The following is a 24181-nucleotide window of genomic DNA, read 5'->3' on the forward strand; positions in this document are numbered from 1 at the left end:
GCGGTGTGTCAATTCATCTCATGTGATGCAGATTTCCCTATAGACACAAAAAGTGCCCAGTTGCTATAAATTTATATTCTTAAAAAACAGAACTAAGGCCTACCTTTAAAAAAAAAAAATTTCAAACAACAAATATACTCAACCTAATATAAAGGTAAAGGGAACGGCACTGATTTTATTAAGGGCTGACCCTGTGTCAGGTACTGTGTGGACACTTACATGACTGCCTTTCATTTTTGCCCAAACACACAGTGCACTTGGTATGACCCCCATTTTATGGATGAGAAAACAGGCTCAGGAAGGTAAACTAATTTATTGAAGGTCACAGTGAGCAAGTGGCAGGGATGGTATCTGAATCCAAGCCTCTCTGATTCTCAAACACACTCTTTCCAGGAGTGGCAGAGGCCTGTGTCTATGCAGTATGTAGTAAAGTGTGTTATCTGCAACATGACGCCTACCTTTAGAGTCTTGTTGTGTCTCTGCAGCTCTCGGCACAGACTCTCCAGTTTGCTGCGAGCGAGGATTGCTCTGCTGTGTTCGCTTTGTAATTGGTCCTTTTCTTTTTGGACTTGTATCTGTTTCTTTTGCAGGAGCTTTAACTTCTTTTGCTCAGTGCGATGTTCCTCCAGCTAGACGTGGGGGCGTGAACATGAAAGAAAATGGCAGAGATCTCTTTTGAGTAGATAGAAAGGAACAAATGAGGAAAGACCTAAAGATTACTCTATCATTGTCTGGAAACATTTTTGCTATTATCACTGTCCCTCTGGAAGCAAATGAACTTCACAAATGTCACCTTTGAGGTACTTACAGTTTTTAGAACATATTATTTATAGGTGCTTTCTTTATCATTGTTATTATTATTATTATCAGTATTATTGATCTCTTCTTACTTTGATTTAGAGAGTTTTTGTCTTCACTCTATCTAATGATGCCAGTCGATATAGAAAGGCATTTCTCAGAACCTATAAACCGCCAGAATTCATGAGAATTCCTTGACAGCGAGGAAATAGTCAACAGGTTGACTGCTTGGCTTACATTTAGTTCCCACAATTCTTTCTCAAAATAAACTTACAGCAACTACTTTTAAAAACAGGCAAGAAAAAAAGAGGCCTCTTGGTAAATAGAAGATGAAGTCTTTTTTCTTATAATTTTGGAATTTGGGCTAGATTGTGAGAAAGAGGAAGAAGAGAAAGTATCCCTTGAATGACTAATCATGAGCAGTTTTTCATCAAGGCGTCAGAAATAGCCAATGCCCAACCCAATGGCATGAAGGGCAAATATCTACAACATGCCCTGCTCTGCACCCATCCCTACCCTCCCCATGCTTATGGAGAATAAATTATGACACTTGGTTCTCTGCAGCCCAGGTGGGGCCTCAGAATTTCTCTCACACTCATCCAGTAGCCACAAGTAAGGTATCAAGATGGCATGTAAAATGAAACCAACTTACCATGTGCTTTCCATCTCTGGATGCTAAAGTTCTGGGGTTGGGTTGCTAGTTAAAATTCTGGGCACCCAGTTAAATTTGAATTTCAGATTAATAGGGGATAATTTTCTTTAGAAAGTTCCTATGTGGCACAAATGGTTTGCACTTGGCTATCAACCTCACGGTTGGTGGTTTGAACTGACCCAGTGGCTCTATGAAAGAAAGGCCTGGTAATATACTTCTGTAAAGATTACAGCAAGAAAACCCTATGGAGCAGTTCTAGTCTGTTACACATGGGGTTGCCATGAGTCAGAACTGACTTGATGGCAATGGTTTTTTAAAAAAATTTCTTAGTAAGTATATTACTAAGCATATCTAAAACATTGCATGGGTTATACTTTTCTAAAAAAAATTATTTATTGTTTATCTGTAATGCAAACAAACATAATGTAAAATATTTTCATTCTAAGTCCAGCAACCTTATTATGGGGTTCTAGTCATGGTGGGGCAAGTACGGGGATCGACCACCAGAAGCCAGCACAGACTAACAGATTCTGTTGTTGTTGTTAGGTGCTGTTGAGTCAGTTCCAACTCATAGCGATCCCATGCACAAACAGAACGAAACACTGCCCAGTCCTGCGCCATCCTCACAATTGTTGCTATGCTTGAGCCCACTGTTGCAGCCACTGTGTCAGTCCCTCTCATTGAGAGTCTTCCTCTTTCTTGCTGATCCTCAACTTTACCAAGCATGATGTCCTTCTCCAGGGACTGATCCCTCCTGATGACATGTCCAAAGTATATGAGACACAGTCTCACCATCTTTGCTTTCAAGGAGCATTCTGGTTGTACTTCTTCCAAGACAGATGTGTTCATTCTTTCGGCAGTCCGTGGTATATTCAATATTTTTCGGCATCACCACAATTCAAAGGCGTCAATTCTTCTTCCATCTTTCTTATTCATTGTCCATGCTGGTGAGGTGATTGAAAACACCATGGCTTGGGTCAGGCACACCTTAGTTCTCAAAGTGACATCTTTGCTTTGAAACACTTTAAAGAGATCTCTTGCAGCTGATTTGCCCAATGCAATGCGTCTTTTGATTTTTTGACTGCTGCTTCCATGGGTGTTGATTGTAGGTCCAAGTAAAATGAAATCCTGGGCAACTTCAATCTTTCCTCTGTTTATCATGATGTTACTTATTGGTCCAGTTGTGAGAACTTTTCTCTTCTTTATGTTGACATGTAATCTATACTGAAGGCTGTGGTCCTTGATCTTCATCAGTAAGTGCTTCAAGTCCTCTTCACTTTCAAAAAGCAAGGTTGTGTCATCTGCATAACGAAGGTTGTTAATGAGTCTTCCTCCGATCCTGATGCCCAGTTCTTCTTCATATAGTTGAGCTTCTAGGATTATTTGCTCAGCATACAGATTGAATAGGTATGGTGAAGGGATACAACCCTGACACACACCTTTCCTGAATTTAAACCATGCAGTATCTACTTGGTCTGTTCGAAAGACTGCCTCTTGATCCATGTACAGATTCCTCATGAGCACAATTAATTATTCCAGAATTTCCATTTGTCGCAATGTTACCATAATTTGTTATGACCCACACAGTCGAATGCCTTTGCATAGTCAATAAAACACAGGAAACATCTTTCTGGTATTCTCTGCTTTCAGCCAGAATCCATCTGACATCAGCAATGATATCCCGGGTTCCAAGTGCTCTTCTAAATTTGGCTTGAATTTTTGACCATTCCCTGTCTATATACTGCTGCAGCAGCTTTTGAATGATCTTCAGCAAAATTTTGCTTGCACGTGATATTAATGATAATTAATACAAAAATTAATGATAATTTTGTATTCACTTGGATCATCTTTCTTGGGAATGGTCATAAATATGGTTCTCTTCCAGTTGGTTGGCCAAGTAGCTGTCTTCCAAATTTCTTGACATAGACGAGTTAGCACTTCCAGTGCTGCATCTGTTTGTTGAAACATCTCTGTTGATATTCCATCAATTCCTGGAGCCTTGTTTTTTGCCAATGCCTTCAGTGCAAGCTTGGACTTCTTCCTTCAGTACCATTGGCTCCTGATCATATGTTGTTACCTCCTGAAATGGTTGAATGTTGATGAACTCTTTTTGGTATAGTGACTCTGTGTATTTTTTCCACCTTCTTTTGATGTTTCCTGTGTCATTTAATATTTTCCCTGTAGAATTCTTCAGTGTTTCAACTTGAGGCTTGAATTTTTTCTTAAGTGTTTCAGCTTGAGAAATGTTGAGAGCATTCTTCCCTTTTGGTTTTTTATCTCCACGTCCTTGCACATGTCATCATAATCCTTTACTTTGTCTTCTCAAGCCGCCCTTTGAATTCTTTTGTTCAGATTCTGTGGGTGTCCATTTTAGACTGACAATCAGTGTGACCATATTCAAGTTGTAACCCTTTGTCCAGAGCCATTTCTTTTGCTGGACTCAGTTCTTTAGTGCCTGACTGGTGCAAATGCCAGGTGGGTACGGGTCCTAATAATGACCTTGTTGGCCAACCAAAAGGAAAAGTTGGTGAGTCCCTGGATGCTTCTGGACCCCAGGTGTTCTTGGTGTCTCGCAGACACTGATGAAAATGGATACACATGCCACATAAGCCCTGACGTGTATCTCAGTTTCTCTGTCTTGAAAAAGCATTTGTTCTTTTTTGAACTAGTAGATAAGTAGGAATGTCCCGCTTTTTTCACTTCACATCTTATCCTACTCTTTTCCTCCCTCCCTCCTGCCACACTGAAATGACCATTATAAACCCTTGCCAGATTAAACCAGGGATATTCCTAGTGATATGGTATCTTTATACTTGTGGGCAATTTCTACTTACCAGTGGGAATTAGCATCAGGAAAAACTGGGTTCGTATTACGATAAATATTGGTTGAAATTGATATCCTGCTTGAGATTCAATTGGAAAAATCAAGATTTTATTATTTATTTCTCTTGCTAAATTTGTGTTCATAGAATAAAAAAAAAAAGAATAGATGAGATCTTTTCATTTTGCATCATAGTCATTAGGAGTGAAATTTCTTGTGCCTATGTATAGATTTTTAAACACGCTATTGTCCTGTCTTGAAATTTATATACTGTATTGTTGTCATTGACATTATCGTTTAGTCTTTACATTTTATGGATTAAACCCTGTGCCAGGGTTTCTCATCCTCAGCATTATTGACATTTTGGATCAGAGGGGGCTGTTCCATGCATTGTAGGCTATTGAAGTAGCATCCCTGGATCCTACCCACTAGATGCCAGTAGCACCCCTGATCCTGACATCCAAAAGTATCTCCAGCCATTGCCTAATAAAATTTCCCCTGTTTGGGGACTGCTGCTCTGTGTAGATTTATGAGTGTCAGGAAGATACTCATATGCACATGGTATACACACTTCTCATTAGCTGAAAACCAAAAAAACCCAAATCTTTTGCTGTCGAGTCAATTCTAATTCATAGTTACCCTATAGGAAAGAGTAGAACTGCTGTATAGGGTTTCCAAGGCAGCAATTTTTACTGACAGAGACTGCCACATCTTTTTTCTGAGGAGCGGTGCATGGGTTCGAACTGCTAACCTTTCAGTTAGCAGCCAAGCACTGAACCACTGCACCACCAAGGCTCCTTTAGTAGTTGAAAGAGAGGTGTTTTGCTCTTGCTCATTAATCATTTAATGTTTTAGTTTTGTTGCAAGATCATACAAATTTAAAATTTAGCTAGGTCTATCTTGCTTTGGGAACTCTGGTGGCACAGTGATTAAGTACTACGACTGCTAACCAAAGGGTGAGCAGTTTGAATCCGCCAGGCACTCCTTGGAAACTCTGTGGGGCAGTTCCACTCTGTCCTATAGGGTCGCTATGAGTCGGAATCAACTCGACGGCACTGGGTTTGGTTTTTTTGTTTCTCTTGCTTTGGAAACCTGGTGGCGAAGTGGTTAAGAGCTACGGCTGCTAACCAAAAGGTTGGCAGTTTGAATCTACCCAGTGTTCCTTGGAAACCCTGTGGTATAGGGTCGCTGTGAGGTGGAATTGACTGGATGGCAACCGCTTTGGTTTTGGTTTTTGGTTTATCTTGCTTTGCTCTAAAATAAAAACCCTTAACTTTTTGATAATTATTGGTTTTAGTGAGCGACTCATTTTGTTTAAATACTTCAGAATTAAGTGAATGCGTCTGAGGTTCCTTAATGAAAGCAAACATTGCAACTGAGTCAACTTTCAATCGAATGCTGGCTTTGTGGTTTAATAATGCGCTTCAACATGGTTCTTCTGTATAGTGTGACAGTCATATAGAATTTTTATCTGCAGTTTCTCTTGTTCTCACAGTCCTTTTTGCTAGTAAGTTTTAAAAAAAAAAAAAGTAAAATTAATGCCAAGTACCAAATTAAAATAGTACTAGTGACACTGTTTTAACTACATTAAAGTTAAGGAAATTAAAAAAAAAAAAAATTTCTTTCTCCCAGATCATTTCTTAATTTAGTCACGAGGTGTTCTTGTTTATTAATGAACTTATCCTTGCTTGTTAATGAATAAAATGGTAGATATTATTACAGGATTCAGATTCTATAAGGATGAGGAAGCTAGAGAGTGGCAGTTTGATTTGCAGCTTTGAATTTGATGATTTATTCTTTGATAACACTTACATTTCAGACATTTTCTATATTAATAGCCAAATCAGTGAGCAGAGAAATAGGTTTTGGTCTCTAAGTTAAAAAGTGAAATTTCTCATAATCACTCCTATCTGAAAAGGAAATGTAATTCATTTATTTATTTTTGGTCAATTTTCTCTTGTTCATTTTTTCTAGAATGATCTTTTGGGTCTTAAAGTTTATTATAGGGTGCAATGCAAATGCCAAACTATAGTACGTAAGGATGGACTTAAGTAGGCTGTCTTGAAAACTAGCCCCTTTGGGGGTGACTGCTTAGCTAGGGGTGTGAGAGGTACAGCCCTGGCCCATGGAGAAAATCTTGAGCAGGCTGGAGAAGTGATTCTACTTCAGTGCACTGCTGTGGGGCTACAGCACTTAAATGGCTTCGTATGCTAGTCCAGAATGCCTAGCCCAGCCAAGTACAGAACATGGCACTAGAAACTAAACGTGAATGGCTTTCCACAAAAGGGAAATGATGTGAAAACACTGAAAAAGCAAGCATGGATAGGTGACAATTGGGGGCCAAATTTTGGGGGTAAGATATTATTTTCATACCTACTTTATTTTATGGCATTGGTATTGTTAATAGATGGGCAATTAAAAACAACAAGAAAAACAAAAACCTGTTGCCCTCGAATCAATTTCAACTTATAATGATCCTATAGTGGCACAGTGGTTAAGAGCCATGGCTGCTAACCAAAAGGTCGACAGTTCGAATCCATCAGCCGCTCCTTGGAAACCCTATGGGGCAGTTCTATTCTTTCCTATAGGGTCACTATGAGTCACTACAAGATGGCTAATACCCAATGCTAAACAAGTTACCAGACAATTGATACACGGATACTTGCTTTGTAAATTTCTACCACTCTTTTGGAAAGAAATGTGGCCACAAAGTTTAAAAACCAAAAGCATTCATATTGTTTAATTTAGTGGTCCCATTTCTAGAACGTTTTCAAAATCATAAAAAATAAGAAGGAACAAATCTGTGTGTGATGATGTTCACTGCAGCAACGTTTGGTAAAGCAAACAGAGAAAGGAACCTAAATGTCCCCAAATTAGAGAACTAGTGAATACAGCCTCTTAATGGAATATGACACAGCTATTATATGATCTAATTATGAAGACTATTGACTACAGTGGAAACCCTGGTGGCATAGTGGTAAAGTGCTATGGCTGCTAATCCAAAGGCTGGCAGTTTGAATCTACCAGGTGCTCCTTGGAAACTCTATGGGCAGTTCTACTCTACCCTATAGGGTCATTATGAGTTAGAATTGACTCTATGGCAACAGGTTTTTTGTTTTTTTTTAATGAGCTACATGGAAACATTACCATAATACGAGCCCAAAACTGCAGATACTAAATTTATATGTACTTTAGGAGCTCAGCTGTTAACTAAAAGGTCAGCAGTTCAAATCCACTAGCTACTCCTTGCAAACCCTGTGGGGCAGTTCTACTCTGTCCTGTAGGGTCGCTATGAGTCAGAATCGACTTGATGATGATAATTGTCATAAAAATTATCTCTACATACATAGCAGAACAGGAAAGGAACATGGATTTAAAAAAGTTTGTGATTCAGGTGGCAGGATTAGAGATAATTTTGTTTCAAGTATTCAGAATTCTTCTTATATCGTCATCATGTGGTTTGTGTGATTAAAAAATAATTAAAAGTATTGTTGGCAGAATTAAGCAATCAGCGTCACACTCAGGGCTTCAGAATATTTCTCAGTCTACTGCATGACAATTCAGCATAACAGATACAGCAAGGTAGAAGGAAGGAAGTGGGGAAGGGAGGAAAGGAGGGAGGGGAGGGAGAACAAATAGGGGATCACAGGACTAAAGTGACACAAGGGAGAAACAAAGAAAGCAAGTCACGCATTAAACTCTACTCCATTCACAGGGATGAGATGCAAGCAGGGACCTGAAGCGTTTTTGGGACTGAAGATTATTCAGTTTTGGAGACCCCCTTTAAAAAATATAAAATTAACAATGGAAAATTAGTTCCAGGATTTCAGATGGAACCCATGCAACTAAGAGACCCAGACCCTTAAGCTTCAGTAGCTGTGATTTGTAAATCTACCTTCGGGGCAGTTCAACCTACTGGCTGGAGGAATTTTGTTGTTGTTTTTGTTGTACATGGACTTAAATTTTGTTTTCCTGTCACTGATTCTCCAAAAGAAATAAGTGGGAAAAAATTTTTTTTTAAAAGAAACGAAGCAGAAATGAAAGAGCAGCAAACTGCCTAAGTTCACTAGGAAGTATGCTGCCTCCCAGCTGTGGGACTCAAACTCTCCCTGGGTAGAGCACAGACGTCAGACATCGCTGTTTTCTGTTTTCGCTTCATCTTCACATCAGCAGGTGTTTGTGAGGGTTCGTTGAAACCAGAGATGCTGGCCTACTAAACCCTCCCCTTTTCTCCAACTGACCAATATTGGAGTACTGGCAAATGGACAGTCACTTTTATGGAGTCTCTGGTGACCTGGCAATGGCTTCCCTTGCTCTCCATGGTCCTAACATATTGAGAGGGAGAACTCAGAACTAGGCATGAAACAATACATACACATCAAACACTTTGAGGTCATAGACTAGCGGGGAGAAGAACGTAGACAAAAGAGGACCAATCAGTCAATCAATCAATCACCAGACCAGACGAAAATGTGTTCCAAACTGAGGGGTGGGGTTAACTCAACTTTCTGCCTTCTTGACGGATTCTCTTCAAAAAAACCTGGATTCAAGAACTGAACGGAAGATTGAAAATTTATCATTACGTCGAGTATATTTCCCTTTTATGGCAAAGCTAAAATGAACTTTGAAATATGCACAATTTTAAATTATTTATACTCCTCTCTAAGGAGCCCTGGAGGTGCAGTGGTTAACCACTCAGCTGTTAACCCATAGGTTGGTGGTTGGAACTCATCAGCTGCTCTGTGGGAGAAAGATGTGGCAGTCTGCTTCCATCAAGACTGACTGCCTTGGAAACCCTAGGGGGCAGTTCTACTCTGTCCCACAGGGTCCTTGTGAGTCCGACTCCACTGCAATGGGCTTGGTTTTTGGTTTTATGCTTCTCTTTCCCATCCCGCAAATTATACACATAATTGAAGATAGAGTGCACTCTAACTCTATCCTTCTTCCTTTTACTGTTACTCCTCAGTTTGTCTTTTTTCTTTTCCTTAAAAAAAGAAAAAAAACAACTTATACTTTTATGAATTCTAGACTTGGATTGTTTGGGGGTAACCAGCCATGGGTTGTAAGGATGTACCTGAAAAACTAACAGTCCTCTTTTCTCAAGTCAAACCACAGCATGTGTCTTTCTTACAAAAAGAGCCAATCAAAAATCTTACCAATTCAGCGTACTTCTTGAATAAAAAATCAAGCTTTTCTTCAGGTGTGTGCAACTTGTTCAGATTTTGCATTAGGAGGTTGGCTTCTTTGCCTTAAAAGAAATAGACGTTTTTTATAAATAAGCATTGAACTTGCAGTCAGAAGATCTGGGCTGGAATCTCAGGTTGACCGCACCCTTGTTATTACTCAAACTAGGTCAAGCCACTTAACTTATCTGAGCCTCAGGTATAATCTTTCTTCATGTAAAAAGGGGTGACATCTACTTTACAGAGTAAGTGAAAATTAGCTGAGAAGTTTGTGAAAATGTGTGGTGCAGTGTCAGGCTCATGATGGATCCTTAGTAAATGTCTGCTGTAACAGTTGTCCCCCACATTTTATTCCAAGAATCCATTCTTGTTACTTTTTCTCCATGTTCAAGTTAATATTTTTGGTGAATAAAGATTTTTACCCATCAAAAATATTAACTTTATGAAGGAATTATTATTGTTGTTAGTTGCCATCAAGTCAGCTCTGACTCAAGGCAACGTTATGTGTAACAGAACAAAACATTACTAGGTCCTGGGCCCTCGTCATGACCTTTGGTATGTTTGAGCCAATTATTGTGGCTACTGTGTCAATCCATCACACTGAGGGTTTCCCTTGTTTTCACTGACCCTCTACTTTAGGAAACATGATGTCCTTTTCTAGGGACTGACCTTTCCTAGGAAACTCTAGTGGCGTAGTGGTTAAGAGCTATGGCTGCTTACCAAAAGGTTGACAGTTCGAATCCACCAGCTGCTCCTTGGAAACTCTATGGTGCAGGTCTACCCTGTTCTGTAGGGTCGCTGTGAGTCCGAATTGACTCGTTGGCAACAGACAGGTTTTTATGGATCTTTCCTAATGATGTGCCCAAAGTAAGCAAGACAAGTTTCACCATCTTTGTTTCTAAGGAGCATTCTGGTTTTATTTCTTCTAAGGCTGATGCGCTTGTTCTTCTGGTAGTCCACGGTACATTTAAATTCTTTGCCAACACCACAAATCAATGCTATCCCTGAAGTTTTCATTGCCTAATTTTCAGAAGTAGATCACCAGGCCTTTCTTCCTAGTCTGTCTTAGTCCAGAAGCTTCGCTGAAACCTGTCTACCATGGGTGACCCTGCTGGTATTTGAGATAACAGTGGCATTGCATCACAGCAACACACAAGCAACACAATATGACAAACTGACAGATTAAATCACCCATTTTCCTACTTTGATTAATAAACAATAAAAATAGCCAATCAAATTTTCTGATTAGCATGAAATGGCCAGTATTGACACTTTGGGTTCCTAGAATTCCAGTCAAAAACAGAGAAATTTGATAGTTTGCCCATTTTGTTTCTGTGGTTTTTATTCTTCTAATATCTCTTTCCTCTCTTCTGAGAACTGATTCTTTCATTTCTGTACATGCACCCATTCTGTTTCCATGGTAATAACACTGACCAAGCAGAGAATGAAATCAATATAGAGGGAAAGCAGAGCCAAGACGTGGAGGGCCTTTGTGCCTCTATGATTTGGGGTCCAGCCTTCTCAGGCCTTCATTTTTCCTACCAAGGTCTTAAACTCCGTTGGCAGTTTCATTTCTGTCCCCAGCTGGAGTTTACACTGTGTTCTTAAACTCATTTGTATTACTTCCTCAGGCTGCTGTAACAGAGTACCACAAATTGGCTGGCTTATAGAACAGAAACTTATTGTATTACAGTTCTGGAGGCTGGGAATCTGAAAGTGGTGTGTTGGTGTGTTGATTCCTTCTTAGGGTTCTGAGGGAGAATCTGTTCCATGTCTTTGTCCTAGCTTCTGATGACAGCTGCAGATCCTGGGTGTTCTTTGGCTTGTAGACACACCACTCCAAATACCAGCCTCTGTCTTCACCTGGACAGCTTCCCTCTGTGTCTATCTTTGTGTCTCTTCTCCTCTTTTATAGACATCACCCATGTTGGATTAGGACCACCCTACTCTGGGTATGACCTCATATTATCTTACCTGAAAACATCTTTAAAGACTCCATTTCCAAACAAGGTGTCATGGATTGAATTGTGTTCCCCCCAAATATCTGTCAACTTGCCTAGGTCATGATTCCCAGTATTGTATGATTGTTTACCATTTTGTCATCTGATGTGATTTCCCTCTGTCTTGTAACTCCTATCATATCACTATGACGTTAGTGAGATGGATTAGCGGCAGTTATGTGTATGAGAATCTACAAAGTTAGATAGTGTCTAGTTATCTGGTGCTGCTATAACAGAAATAGCACAAGTGGATGGCTTTAACAAAGAGAAGTTTCTTCTCTCACAGTTCAGTAGGCTAGAAGTCTGAATTCAGGGCACTGGCTCCAGGGGAAGGCATTCTGTCTCTGTCAGCTCTGGAGGAAGGTCCATGTCATCAGTCTTCCCTTGGTGTCAGAGCATCTCAGTGCAGGAACCTCAGGTCCAAAAGACACGCTCCACTCCCGGCACTGCTCTCTTGGTCATATGAGGTCCCCAACTCTCTGCTTGCTTCCCTTTACTTTTGTCTCTTGTAAGATAAAGGGTGGTGCAGGCCACACCCCAGAGAAACTCCCTTTACAGTGGATCAGGGATGTGACCTGAGCAAGGGTGTTACGTCTCACCCTAATCTTCTTTAACCACAGGCAGAGATTATGATTTATAACATATAGGAAAATCATAAAATGGAGGGCAACCACACAATACTGGGAATCATGACCTAACCAAGTTGGTAGATATTTTGGGGGGACACAATTCAACCCATGATAGTGTCTTAAGCCAATCTCTTTTGAGATATAAAAGACAGAAGCGAGGAGAGAGACATGGGGACCCATACCACCAAGAAAGCAGTGCCGGGAGCAGAGCGCGTCCTTTGGACCTGGGATTCCTGCACGGAGAAGCTCTGAGACCAAAGGGAGATTGATGACAAGAAGTCTTCCCCCAGAGCTGGCACACTGAATTTGGACTTCTAGCCTACCAAGACACAAGATCATGTCCACAGGTACCAGGGCGTTAAGACTTCAACATATCTTTTGGAGGCCACCATTCAGTCCATAATATCATCTGTTCATGATTATTTAACAGTCAATCTCAGATTTATTCTTTTCTTTCCCTATTGTTCTTCCTTTTGTCTTCTTCAGCTCAAACTGCTGAGTTTACCTTTCTGTGACGCCTGGAAACCTTGACTTCGGGCATCCATTGGGCTAAATTTAGAGAAGGAGTAGGACTCTGGAGCCTTTTCCCCATCCTCACCTATCTGTGACAACCACTCTGTATAATCAATGTAGGGAGGTCAAGCCATGCTGTAGAGTCTGTGTTTTCTGATATAAATCTGCTTAAGAATATTAACGACTTAGATAACTTTCACCCAAGAACAAGCATTTCTTGTTTATTCTTTGGTTGCAATATTTATTTTTATCCTGGAGAGACAAATATGCCGTGGAATTATGGTTGGTGGATGAAATACAGGACGTCCAGTTAAATATGAATTTCAGATACACAGTGAATATTTTATTATTATAAATATGTCCCAAATATTGAGTGGGACATACTTACACTAAAAAAGAATTCATTGTGTATCTGAAATTCAAACTTAACTTGCTATCCTGTATTTTTTATTTCCTAAATCTGTTAATTCCACATGGAATCAAAATTTAGGTATAAAAGGGACTTCAAAGAGCGTCCGAACTAACTGCTTAATTTTACAGATCAAGAATCTCAGACCCAGAGAAGGCCAGTGGTACATAATTAGTGCTGGTAGAACCAAGGTTTGAATCCAAGGTCAGTCTACTTGCCCTAAATCACTCTACTCCCTGGTGGAATTTTGATGCCAGGGAAACCTAGAGAAATAAAAGGAAACTTTTTTTTTTTTTTTTTAAGAAAATGACCTCATTTCTAATAGTTGACTTCGTCTATCTTTGCCCAGTGAGTCAGTTCAAATTAGATCAGTGGCCTAAGACAGGGAGGAAGGTGGGTGTATTGGGTTTCTCTACCAGCCCTCCAATTATGAACCGTGGTGTTAAGTGTTGCCCTTTGCATCTGATAACCACTACTGGTCCCCCCCAGCTGGGCTGAATTATCCCTCTTGCAGCAGGAATGGATTTGTTTTGGTCAAGCCAGTCCTTTGCCCTTGTCGTGGAAGGTGTCCACGTGAAGACAGCTGTCCTGGGTTACCCCCAGTGAACCCAGTGCCGTCGAGTCGATTCTGACTCATAGTGACCCTATAGGACAGAGTAGAACTGGGTTAGGTGTCATTTATTAAAATCAAGAGACTGTACTGTTTATCAGTTTGGGCCCAGGATCTGGCACAGTGTTTGGTCCATGGTAAATGCTCAATGAATGCTGATAATAATGAAGCAAAACAGAGCCAACTAGTGCAAACTGGGATCAAGCCAATCAATTAACACTGTCCTGAAGACAATTTTGTGAGCAACTAGAGGAAAAACTAGTCTTACTCTCACCTCTGACATTTAATGTATGCCATGGTGATACCTTTCAGTGTGAGTTCAGGTATGGAAAACCATCACGTGTCTGGTTTAGGGGAGAGAGAACCAATTGAGCGGGTCCAATGGGTCTCTCTTCCTACATAAACTAACATCTCTTCCTGGGTTATGTTTTCCTTACCTGTGAGAAGCTTTTTTTTTTTTTTAATCTTCACACTTATGGAAGTCTCTTTTTGCTCTGATAGTCTGTTATTTTGTATGTTGTTGTCGTTAATAGGTGCTGTTGAGTTGGTTCCGACTCATAGCAACCCTATTTACAACAGAATGAAACATCGCCCAGCCCTATGCCATCCTCACAATCATTGTTATGTTTGAGCCCATTGTTACAGCCACTGTGTTAATCCATCTCACTGAGGGTCTTCCTCTCTTTTGCTGACCCTTTACTTTAACAAGCATGATGTCCTTCTCCAGGGACTGGTCCCTCCTGATAATATGTCCAACATACATGAGACTAGTCTCACCATCCTTGCTTCTAAGGAGCATAATTCAAAGGCATCAATCCTTTTTCAGCCTTCCTTATTCATTGCCCAGGTTTCACATGCATATGTGGCAAATGAAAACACCATGGCTTGGGTCAGGCACACCTTAATCCTTAAAGTGACGTCTTTGCTTTTTAATGCTTTAAAGAGGTCTTTTGTAGTGGATTTGCCTAATGTAATACATTGTTTGATTTCTTGACTGCTACTTCCATGGGTGTTGATTGAGGATGGAAGTAAAATGAAATCCTTGACAACTTCAATCTTTTCTCCATTTATCATGATGTTGCTTATTGGTCCAGTTGTGAGGATTTTTGTTTTCTGTTGAGGTGTAATCCATACTGAAGGCTGTTATCTTTGATCTTCATCAGTAAATGCTTCAAGTCCTCTCTACTTTTAGCAAGCAAGGTGTGTCAGCTGCATGTTGAAGGTTGTTAATAAGTCTTTATCCAGCTCTGATACTGAGTTCTTCTTCATGTAGTTCACCTTCTTTAATTATATTCTCAGCATACAGATTGAATAATTATGGTGAAAGGATACAAAGCAAACACATATCAGGAAAGGCTATAAACCACATAGTATCCCCTTGTTCTTTTTGAATGACTACCTCTTGGTCTAAGTGCAGGTTCCTCGTGAGCACAGTTAAGTGCTCTCGAATTCCTATTCTTCTCAATGTTATCCATAATTTGTTATGATCCACAGAGTTGAATGCCTTTGCACAGTCAGTAAATCACAGGTAAACATCCTTCTGGTATTCTCTGCTTTCAGCCAGGATCCATCTGACATCAGCAATGATATCCCTTGTTCCATGTCCTCTTCTGAATCTGGCTTGATTTTCTGGCAGTTCCCTGTTGATGTACTGCTGCAGCCACTTTTGAATGATCTTCAGCAAAATTTTACTTGTGTGTGATATTAATGATATTGTTTGATAATTTCTGCATTCTGCTGGATCACCTTTTTTTGAAATGGGTACAAATATGGATCTCTTCCAGTTGGTTGGCCAGGTAGCTGTCTTCCAAATTTCTTGTCATAGACGAGTGTGCACCTCCAGTGCTGCATCTGTTTGCTAAAATATCTCAGTTGGTATTCTGTCAATTCCTGGAAGTTTTTTTTTTTTTTTTGCCCATACTTTCAGTGCAGCTTGGATTTCTTCCTTCAGTACCATGGGTTCTTGATCATATGCTGTCTCCTGAAATGGTTGAATGTTGACCAATTCTTTTGGGTACAGTGACTCTGTGTATTCCTTCCATCTTCTTTTGATGCTTCCTGAATCATTTAGTATTTTCCCTGTAGAATCCTTCAATATTGCAACTCGAGGCTTGAATTTTTTCTTCAGTTCTTTCAGCTTGAGAAATGCCAAGCATGCTCCTCTCTTTTGGTTTTCTAACTCCAGGTCTTTGAACATGTCATTATAATACTTTACTTTGTCTTCTCGAGCTGATCTTTGAAATCTTCCGTTCAACTCTTTTACTTCATTTCTTCCTTTTGCTTTAGCTATTCTATGTTCAAGAGCAACTTTCAGAGTATCTTCTGCCATCCATTTTGGTCTTTTCTTTCTTTCTTGTCTTTTAAGTGACCTCTTGCTTTCTTCATGTATGCTGTCCTAGGTGTCATTCCACAAATCATCTGGTCTTCACTGACTAGTGTTCAGTGTGTCAAACCTATTCTTGAGGTGGTCTCTGAATTCAGGTGGGATATATTCAAAGTTGTACTGTGGCTCTCGTGGACTTGTTCTAATTTTCTTCAACTTCAGCTTGAACTTGCATGTGAGCAATTGATGGTCTGTTCCACAGTTGCCCCTGGCCTTGTTCTGACTGATGACATTGAGCTTCTCCATCATCTCTTTCCACAGATGTAGTTGATTTGATTCCTGTGTATTCCATCTGGCGAGGTCCATGTGTATCGTTGCTGTTTATGTTGTTGAAAAAGTTATTTGCTATGAAGAAATTATTGGTCTTGTAAAATTCTATCATTTGATCTCCAGCATCATTTCTATCACCAAGGCCATATTTTCTAACTACTGATCCTTCTTCTTTGTTTCCAGCTTTCACATTGCAATCACCAGTAATTACCAATTCATCTTGATTGCACATTTGATCAATTTCAGACTGCAGAAGTTGGTACAAAATCTTTGATTTCTTCATCTTTGGCCTTAGTGGTTGGTGCATTAATCTGAATAATAGTCATATTAACTGGTCTTCCTTATAGGTCTATCCTATCACTGACAGCATTGTACTTCAGGACAGATCTTGAAATGTTCTTTTTGACAATGAACGCGACACCATTCCTCTTCAATTTGTCATTCCTGGCATAGTAGACCATATGATTGTCTGATTCAAAATGGCCAATATCAATTCATTTCAGCTCACGAATGCATAGGATATTGATGTTTATGTGTTCCATTTCATTTTTGACAATTGCCTATGTTCCTAGATTCATACTTCATACATTCCAGGTTCTGATAACTAATGGATGTTTGCAGCTGCTTCTTTTCATTTTGAGTCATGCCACATCAGCAAATGAAGGTCCTGAAAGCTTGACTCCATCCACATTATTAAGGTCAACTCTACTTTGAGGCGACAACTCTTTCCAAGTCATCTTTTGAGTGCCTTCCAACCTGAGGGGCTCATCTTCCAGCACTATATCGGACAATGTTCTGTTGCTATTCACAAGGTTTTCACTGGCTAATTATTTTGTATAGAGGGTTAAAATTCAGATGCATCAATCTACCCTTCAAAAATTATTTTTCTCTTCAACAAAAAAATCCAAGTAATTCGAAGCAGGCATGTGTAGAATTCATAAGTTTGTGACATCAGAGAACTTATTCCTTAAGCTGCCATTGATTTTGCTGGACTAAAAGTGCTGTGTGGGATTATTGTGGAGGAAGGGGATAGACAAAGAGATTAGCTCATCTTGTAAGAAAGACTATAATTAAAGCTTCATGAAAGTGGGGTCACTTAGTCACAACAGGACTTTTCATCAGGAGGGGATCAAGTGTGTTCTTATTCCAAGTGTATCATTCCAAAGCCAGCCTCATTTCTTTCCCATTGAAGCTGGAGAAGGCATATGGTGGGCATGTGGTCACCATACTGCAAAATGCTCAGCTTGGTAGTAAATCTACATGAAAGCAGAACTACCCGTGCAGCAAGAACAACGATGTCATATATGTATGTGGTCACTGGCTCAGATGTAGACTGATGGAATATTGGAATACAAAGGAATTATTTTCACATCAAAAAATTAAAAACCTTAAATTAAGACAACTAAACCCACTGTAGGCATGTCGACCGGGATTTTTCTGAAACGTCTAGCATTAGTGATGATTGTTTACAGTAAGTTTGGTGATCATTTATGCAGAATTAATGAGTGTTCAAAATTATGTATTTTCTCTTCCAAAATTATTTTTTAGGGCTTTGGGGCTAAGATTTCATCTTTTATCTCTCTGTGTGCCTGCCTTACCCATCACATTTTCCACGTGTTGTGGCAAAAACTTAAAGCAGGCAAAGGTTGTTCATGTTCTTTTCAAATGTTAGACCCAGATTCATATTTCAGTGTTAATTTTGTTTTCCATTTAATACAATTTAAAAATACTGAATGTGATAAAATAATTCCTAAAGATCTGTATGTATCTTTTAAGGGAAAAAAGATTCATGTATTTAGAGGGTAGAAAGGTTAGTATAGTTAAATTCATACTGGACTAATGAGTGGAGACCTGGGTTCTAGAACCTACTTCACCATCAACTAGTTGGGTAACCTTTTTGGCAGACTCTAAAGCTCTTTGGGCCTCAGCGTCTCTCTCTATAAAGTTGGTGGGTTAACATAATGGATTCTAAGCTCAGCCTCTAAAGTTTGGTGGTTCCATGACTAAAATAGCTTTAGCCATTTTAACCTGCTTTAGGTAACAAAAACAACAGAAGTAATATTGTTTGGTGATATATTTTCTTCCTAAAATGTTTTGGTCCACTTTTTAAATTTGTAAAGATTCTCTTACCCCTCACCGTATTTTATAGTCATGGTTCTGTTTAGCTTGGTTTTAATACCTCTATCCAGGTCCCTGTGTGGCACAAACAGTTTGCACTCAACTACTAACTGAAAGATTGGCAGTTTGAACCCACCCAGCAGCACTACGGAAGAAAGGCCTGGTGATCTGCTTCCATAAAGATTACAGCTAAGGAAGTGGTTCTTCTCTGGGGTGGCTCTACTCTATAACACATAGGGTCACCATGAGTCAGAATCAACTCAATGCCAATTTTTTTTTTAATGCCTTTATTGGTTTTAAAAATACTACCTTCTCTGTATTTTCTAGTCACATTTCTTTCCATTTGGCCAATACTTTATACCGTTTGTATTTTAGCGACCTTGGTATATGCACTTGGGGCTTTGGCCTTTCATTCAGCACAGAAGTGGAACTAGGCTTCTTATTAGGTCAGTCGATAATATGTCAAGCTATTAGCAATTTCTTTACTATAACTATAAAGAATATTTTCTTAAAAAAAAAAAACTTGAGGAATCTAATAATGAGTGAGACATTGGTGGCTCAGTTGTAGAATTCTCCCCTTCCATGTGGAAGACCTAAGTTTAATTCCTGGCCAGTGTACCTCATGCAGAGCCACCACTTGTCTGTTACTGGAAGTTTGTGTGTTGCTATGATGCTGAACAGGTTTTAGAAGAGCTTCCAGACTAAGAAGGAGTAGAAAGAAAGGCCCGGCTATCTACTTTTGAAGATCAACCAAAGAAAAAAATGAATCATAATGATTCCCAGTCGATCATGGGGATGTTGTAGGACCGGGTAATGTTTCATTTGATTGTGCACGGGGTCACTGTGAGTTGGGGGCTGAATGACAACAATAATGAGGAGATTATTCCAGGGAGAATATGATAAAGTAAAAAAGAAAAATATCAGAAGGAACAGTCAAATATTAATACATCCATTCCCTGCCCTGGTCAGAAGAGAGTGCTAATCATTTCTCTTCTCTTCCATCTGCTTCTCTAAATCCTCTTCTTCTTTCAGAATCTGGCCTAAGTTCTACTTCTTTATGGATCTACTCATGAACTTTTGAGTCTCTGGGGATTCCTTTTTCACTTGATTTCTTTTGATCTCTATAAAATCTAGCATTTGTATCAAAGCATCAGGTTATCTCGCTCTCAGAGTGAAACTAGGAATCCAATTAAAATGGATAAAACAAACCATCTGGGAAAGTGACCATCCTAAGGAACGCAAAACCCAGTGCCATCCTAAGGAAGAGTAAGTAAATGGGTATCTGAAGACTTCTCAGAATAACATGGCCTAATCAAGGTGCCTTTCAGCAGGCACCTGTAACTAGAAATATGAAGCCCATGAACTTTATGCCTATTGTTTCTGTGTATTTCTGTCTCTCAGGGTTAGTGACTTCAAGTCTGACCCTTGCTGTCTTTATGACTGCTGTCATGAGACAGGACAGACCTGTAGATCAACCTTATTTATCTCCTAGGTTTATGCTTTGAGCCTATGACTTCCTACTCAATCAATCATCAATCTAAATATCAAAAGGTGTATTCCACCAAGAGGCAACTTGGAAGAAAGGCATGGCAATCTACTTCCAAAAGATCACAGCCATTGAAAACCCTATGGAGCACAGTTTTACTCTGAAACACACGGGGTTGCCAAGAGTTGGAAATGACTTGATGGTGACTGGTTACTGGTATATTATATTTTATCATTGTTTTGTGCTTGTTACTACATGGTACTTGTGCAGACCACATAATGTTGGCAAAGACATGTTTAAGGAGACACTTGTGAGCCTGGGGCAGAGGGAAGGTAAGAGGGATGCTTCAGTTGTTAACAGGATACTTTCAGTTCTGATGCCAAGGGGAAAGTGACTGTACTGGCTAAAGAGATTTTAAAATATTCCCCCTAACTGTTCCAATGGGTAACATGTTGATTGTGGAAGCATATACAGCCTCTAAAGGAAAAACAAGTCCTTGGGCTGTAGAGGTATTTCCCAAATATTCAGGATATTCTGTCAAAAAAGTGTCTTCTTTTCCAATAAATTTAAGAAATGCTGTAAACTGTAACCAGCACAATTGAGATTTTCATTGTGTATATATTAAAGGTCAGAGAATTTGGGCAGTAAAGACACTATTTAATTTTGTCTGAAATCTCAAAGGACCCAAAGCACACACTTTGGAAAACATTTGGGTTAGAGAATCAGAAAATTCTAACATTTTAAAAATACCAGTTAAGGAAGTATTATCTGATAAACATTCAATGATTAAAGACTCATCTTTGATCAAGTGCCTGAGCAAAGTCTATATATCTTCAGGTAAGGATTGAATTACTTACTAAATTCTATGAAAGATCCAGAAAGATTGTAAAAACAAGACCACAGCCTGCACTTTATATATTTTCTGCAAAGGAGTCAAGGAAGGACTTTCTGAAGCAACAAAGTCATTGCTTTTACAACGTGTTTATGTCAAAATTACTCAGAGTGCCTTGGCCCCACAGCCAGACCTACCAACTCTGAATCTCTGGGTGTGGGACTTGGAAACAGCATTTTTGACAAATTTTGCATTTGATTCTAATGCACAGTTAAGCTTGAAAACCACTGGTCTAGATGATAGTGTAGTGCCAATTACTTGATAAATAGCCAAGAAGCCTGCTAAATCCACTTGCAAACAACTAAAATAATGTTTACTACAGTGGTTGCATGTTTAGGTTAGCCTAAAAATGTTTTTTTAGCTCATAATGTAACTTGAATAATATAGTGTTTAGAAGAATATGCTACGGGTGTTCAGTAGGGTGGCATGGAAGTGACAGCAGCCTATACACGTGTAATTAGAGTGGGCTTACCAGGGCACTCTGATTCACAAACATCGTTTCTGGTCAAACACATACAATTGAAGTGTGCTGACTCATTGACAATGGCAGAATTAGAGAGATGGGATGGCTTTCACTCTCTACACAAATTATTCATTCATTCTTAAAACAAATATTTGTTAAATACATAGTATGTGCCATCCACTGTCCTAGTCACTAGGCATCCTATGACATACAAATACACAGTCTCTGCCCTTGGTATAAAGAATCTAGTGGGAAAAGACACTTACTAACCAAATAATTCCAAAAACAAATGTATAATTTCAAATACTGCTAAGTGCTATGAGGGAAAGATACATGGCACATTAAAAACACAAAATAGTAAGACTATAGTAAGGATTAAAAAAAAAAAAAAGTGTGTGTGCGGGGTAAGAAAATTCCAGTTGAATTCTGAGCTGAAGGATGAGTAGTTAAGTAGCCGAAGGGCTGAATTGGATGTGGTGATGAGGAATGGGTAGATATTTCTAGGTAAAGGAAATAGGATGTGCACAGGCTCTCTGGGGGATGGAGCATGGCATGTTCAAAGAACTGAAAAAGAAGATCAGAATGAAAATAATAGAAGTGGTGGTGGCAGTGATAGGGACAGGGTGTTCAAGAAGGGGATGTTGGGGGGTAAGTGAAGTGAGATAAAGCTGGAGAGGCTGGTTGGGTTAGAACATTAGAGCTTTAAAGACCACGTTAAGGATTTACGTATTTGTCTTAAGAACAATGGGAAGCCATTGAGGAGAGAGGGTAGGTGGGTAACATGTTGAGAAGTTCACTTTAGCTCTAGTGAGGGGAAGGGGCTGGGGGCAAGTACAGCAAGAGAGATGTAAAGAGATCCTCAAAGAGGCTATTGTAGTAATCCAAATGATAGACAAAACCAAAAGTGGCTTTTAGTAATGGTTGGAGGAAGTACCCCTTATAAAGAAGAATTAAAAAAAGGAAATTCATATATTAGAACACAACTACTTGCCTAATCCTTTTAAGATTTTCTTTTCCAACTTCTGCTCTTTATTGCTGACAGACTCTTTGGCTGCAGATGGCTCCCCAGGAGCAGTGGGTTCTCTTTCGGTCTCTTCAGTGGTTTCCTCATAGTCCCCATCCTCGTTCTCAGGCAATTCTGCATTTTCAGGCTGCTCCTTGGCTTTGGCAGCACCCTCTTTCCCTGTTGTGCCCACAGCAGACCCATATGTGTTTATGATGTCTTCCAGTTGTCGATTCAACTCTTCAGAGATATCATGAGCTCCCTTTTCAGGTTGCACACTTGGTTCTTTCTCTGATGCTTGGAGTGGAGTTGAGAACTCCTGGCCATCTGGCTTCTCTGGGCCATTTTGACCGGGTAACGATGAGGAACTGTCCTCTGGAAGTGGTTCCTCTGAGACTTGTACAGGTTGATTAGTCTCCATACTTAGAGTAGTATCTAGTGGTAAACACAGTTAGGGTTAATGTAATTAACCCAGTTAAATGTAAATAGGCTATCCCCAAATGGGTGTCTATTAATTACTATTTCTAACAAAGAACGAATGCATTTTCATGAACAATTGAGACTACGATCAGTAAGGTAGGAACAGCTGGAAGCTATTTTGCCAAATCAAGTCATACTACCAGCACATTTTTGGTTTTGGCCTTTAGATTACAGTAGTGTTCCCTACTGTTAACATTAAAAGGGTAATCCATGCTATTGCTCATCATGGCTGTATTTGTCATTTGGCTTGGAATAGTATGTTTGTGGTCATCCTTATCTTATAAATTCTATGTAGAGTCGCAGCCATTGGAAGTAAATGGACATATATATTTAAAATATTTCAATTAAAATGGTGTATATATATTTTTAAAAGTCAAAACATTCAATGTAAGAGCCATTGGACTTACTAAAAATCATTCATAATAATAACATCCCTAAACTCTATTTTGGAAACCCTGGTGGCGTAGTGGTTAAGTGCTACGGCTGCTAACCAAAGGGTTGGCAGTTTGAATCCGCCAAGCGCTCCTTGGAAACTCTATGGGGCAGTTCTACTCTGTCCTATAGGGTTGCTATGAGTTGGAATCGACTCGACGGCACTGGGTTTACTGGAAACTCTATTTTAACCCGTAAATCAAAATTGGATTAATATGAATATTTTGATGTAAATGCATTGTAATATTGGATATATATGTTCTTGCTTTTCTGGTATTTTCTTTTTCCTGGATAAGTAACATATAATTACCGATCAGCAAACAGTTTTGCTGAGGCTCAAGCTAGCATCATTTTTGGAATCAGGCGGAGCATGAAGGAAGGTATAAATAAGCAAACCAACTAGTATGGAAACATGGTGATGCTCATCATAATTATTCCTTGAATTTCTATAATACCTTTTGTTCCTACATAAAATATGCCTTTCTTTTAGAAAAAAACAGATCACTTTCTCTATTCAGTCAAGAAGCACTAGGATACATTATTTAATTTTATGAAACAGCTATGTTTAATGACTAAGGAGGGAATAAAGTAGGGAAGAAATCCAGATATAATATGGGCTCTTAGGAAATAAGGGTGAGGGACAAGATGAGTTAAAGATTCCAGCATTTCTGAACGAGGTTGCGATGGACTTGGCTTAGATCTTTAAGCTATGGTACATTTGATTTGTAAATGATACTTAACTGTGAGACCGCTAATTAGCAGCATAAAAACATGGCGGGATCCTCAAAATGCATACGTTTTGCTGTTGTGGTAGCACAAGAAAGAAAACACTGATCTACACACTGCACGGCTTCCTTCTCCCACTCTCAGCGCTGTAGATGTCAAAGGCTTGCACGCCAAAAAGAACAGAAAGTTCAACACACAGACTATGCCACCCACCTGTGGCACTCAGCAAGTATTTACTAACTTGGGAGGAAGTACATTTTCCTTCCACCCATTTGAATTCACCAACTTTATTACCAAATGATGCAGTAAACAG

General features: G+C 39.4%; 1 protein-coding gene across 1 annotated transcript in view; it reads right to left on the minus strand.

The window, feature by feature from the left end:
• Nucleotides 1-24181, minus strand: part of TXLNB (taxilin beta) — a 51712-nt gene that overhangs the window by 26572 nt on the left and 959 nt on the right. Inside the window, exons 2-4 of the mRNA XM_049875660.1 lie at nucleotides 22219-22665; nucleotides 9428-9519; nucleotides 459-629 (exon numbers count right to left, since the gene is read on the minus strand). Coding sequence (XP_049731617.1) covers nucleotides 459-629; nucleotides 9428-9519; nucleotides 22219-22651 — 696 coding nt within the window. The 5' untranslated portion in view covers nucleotides 22652-22665. The remainder of the gene's footprint in view (nucleotides 1-458; nucleotides 630-9427; nucleotides 9520-22218; nucleotides 22666-24181) is intronic.

This window comes from Elephas maximus, chromosome 1 (genome assembly GCF_024166365.1).
Source record: "Elephas maximus indicus isolate mEleMax1 chromosome 1, mEleMax1 primary haplotype, whole genome shotgun sequence".
NCBI lineage: Eukaryota > Metazoa > Chordata > Mammalia > Proboscidea > Elephantidae > Elephas > Elephas maximus.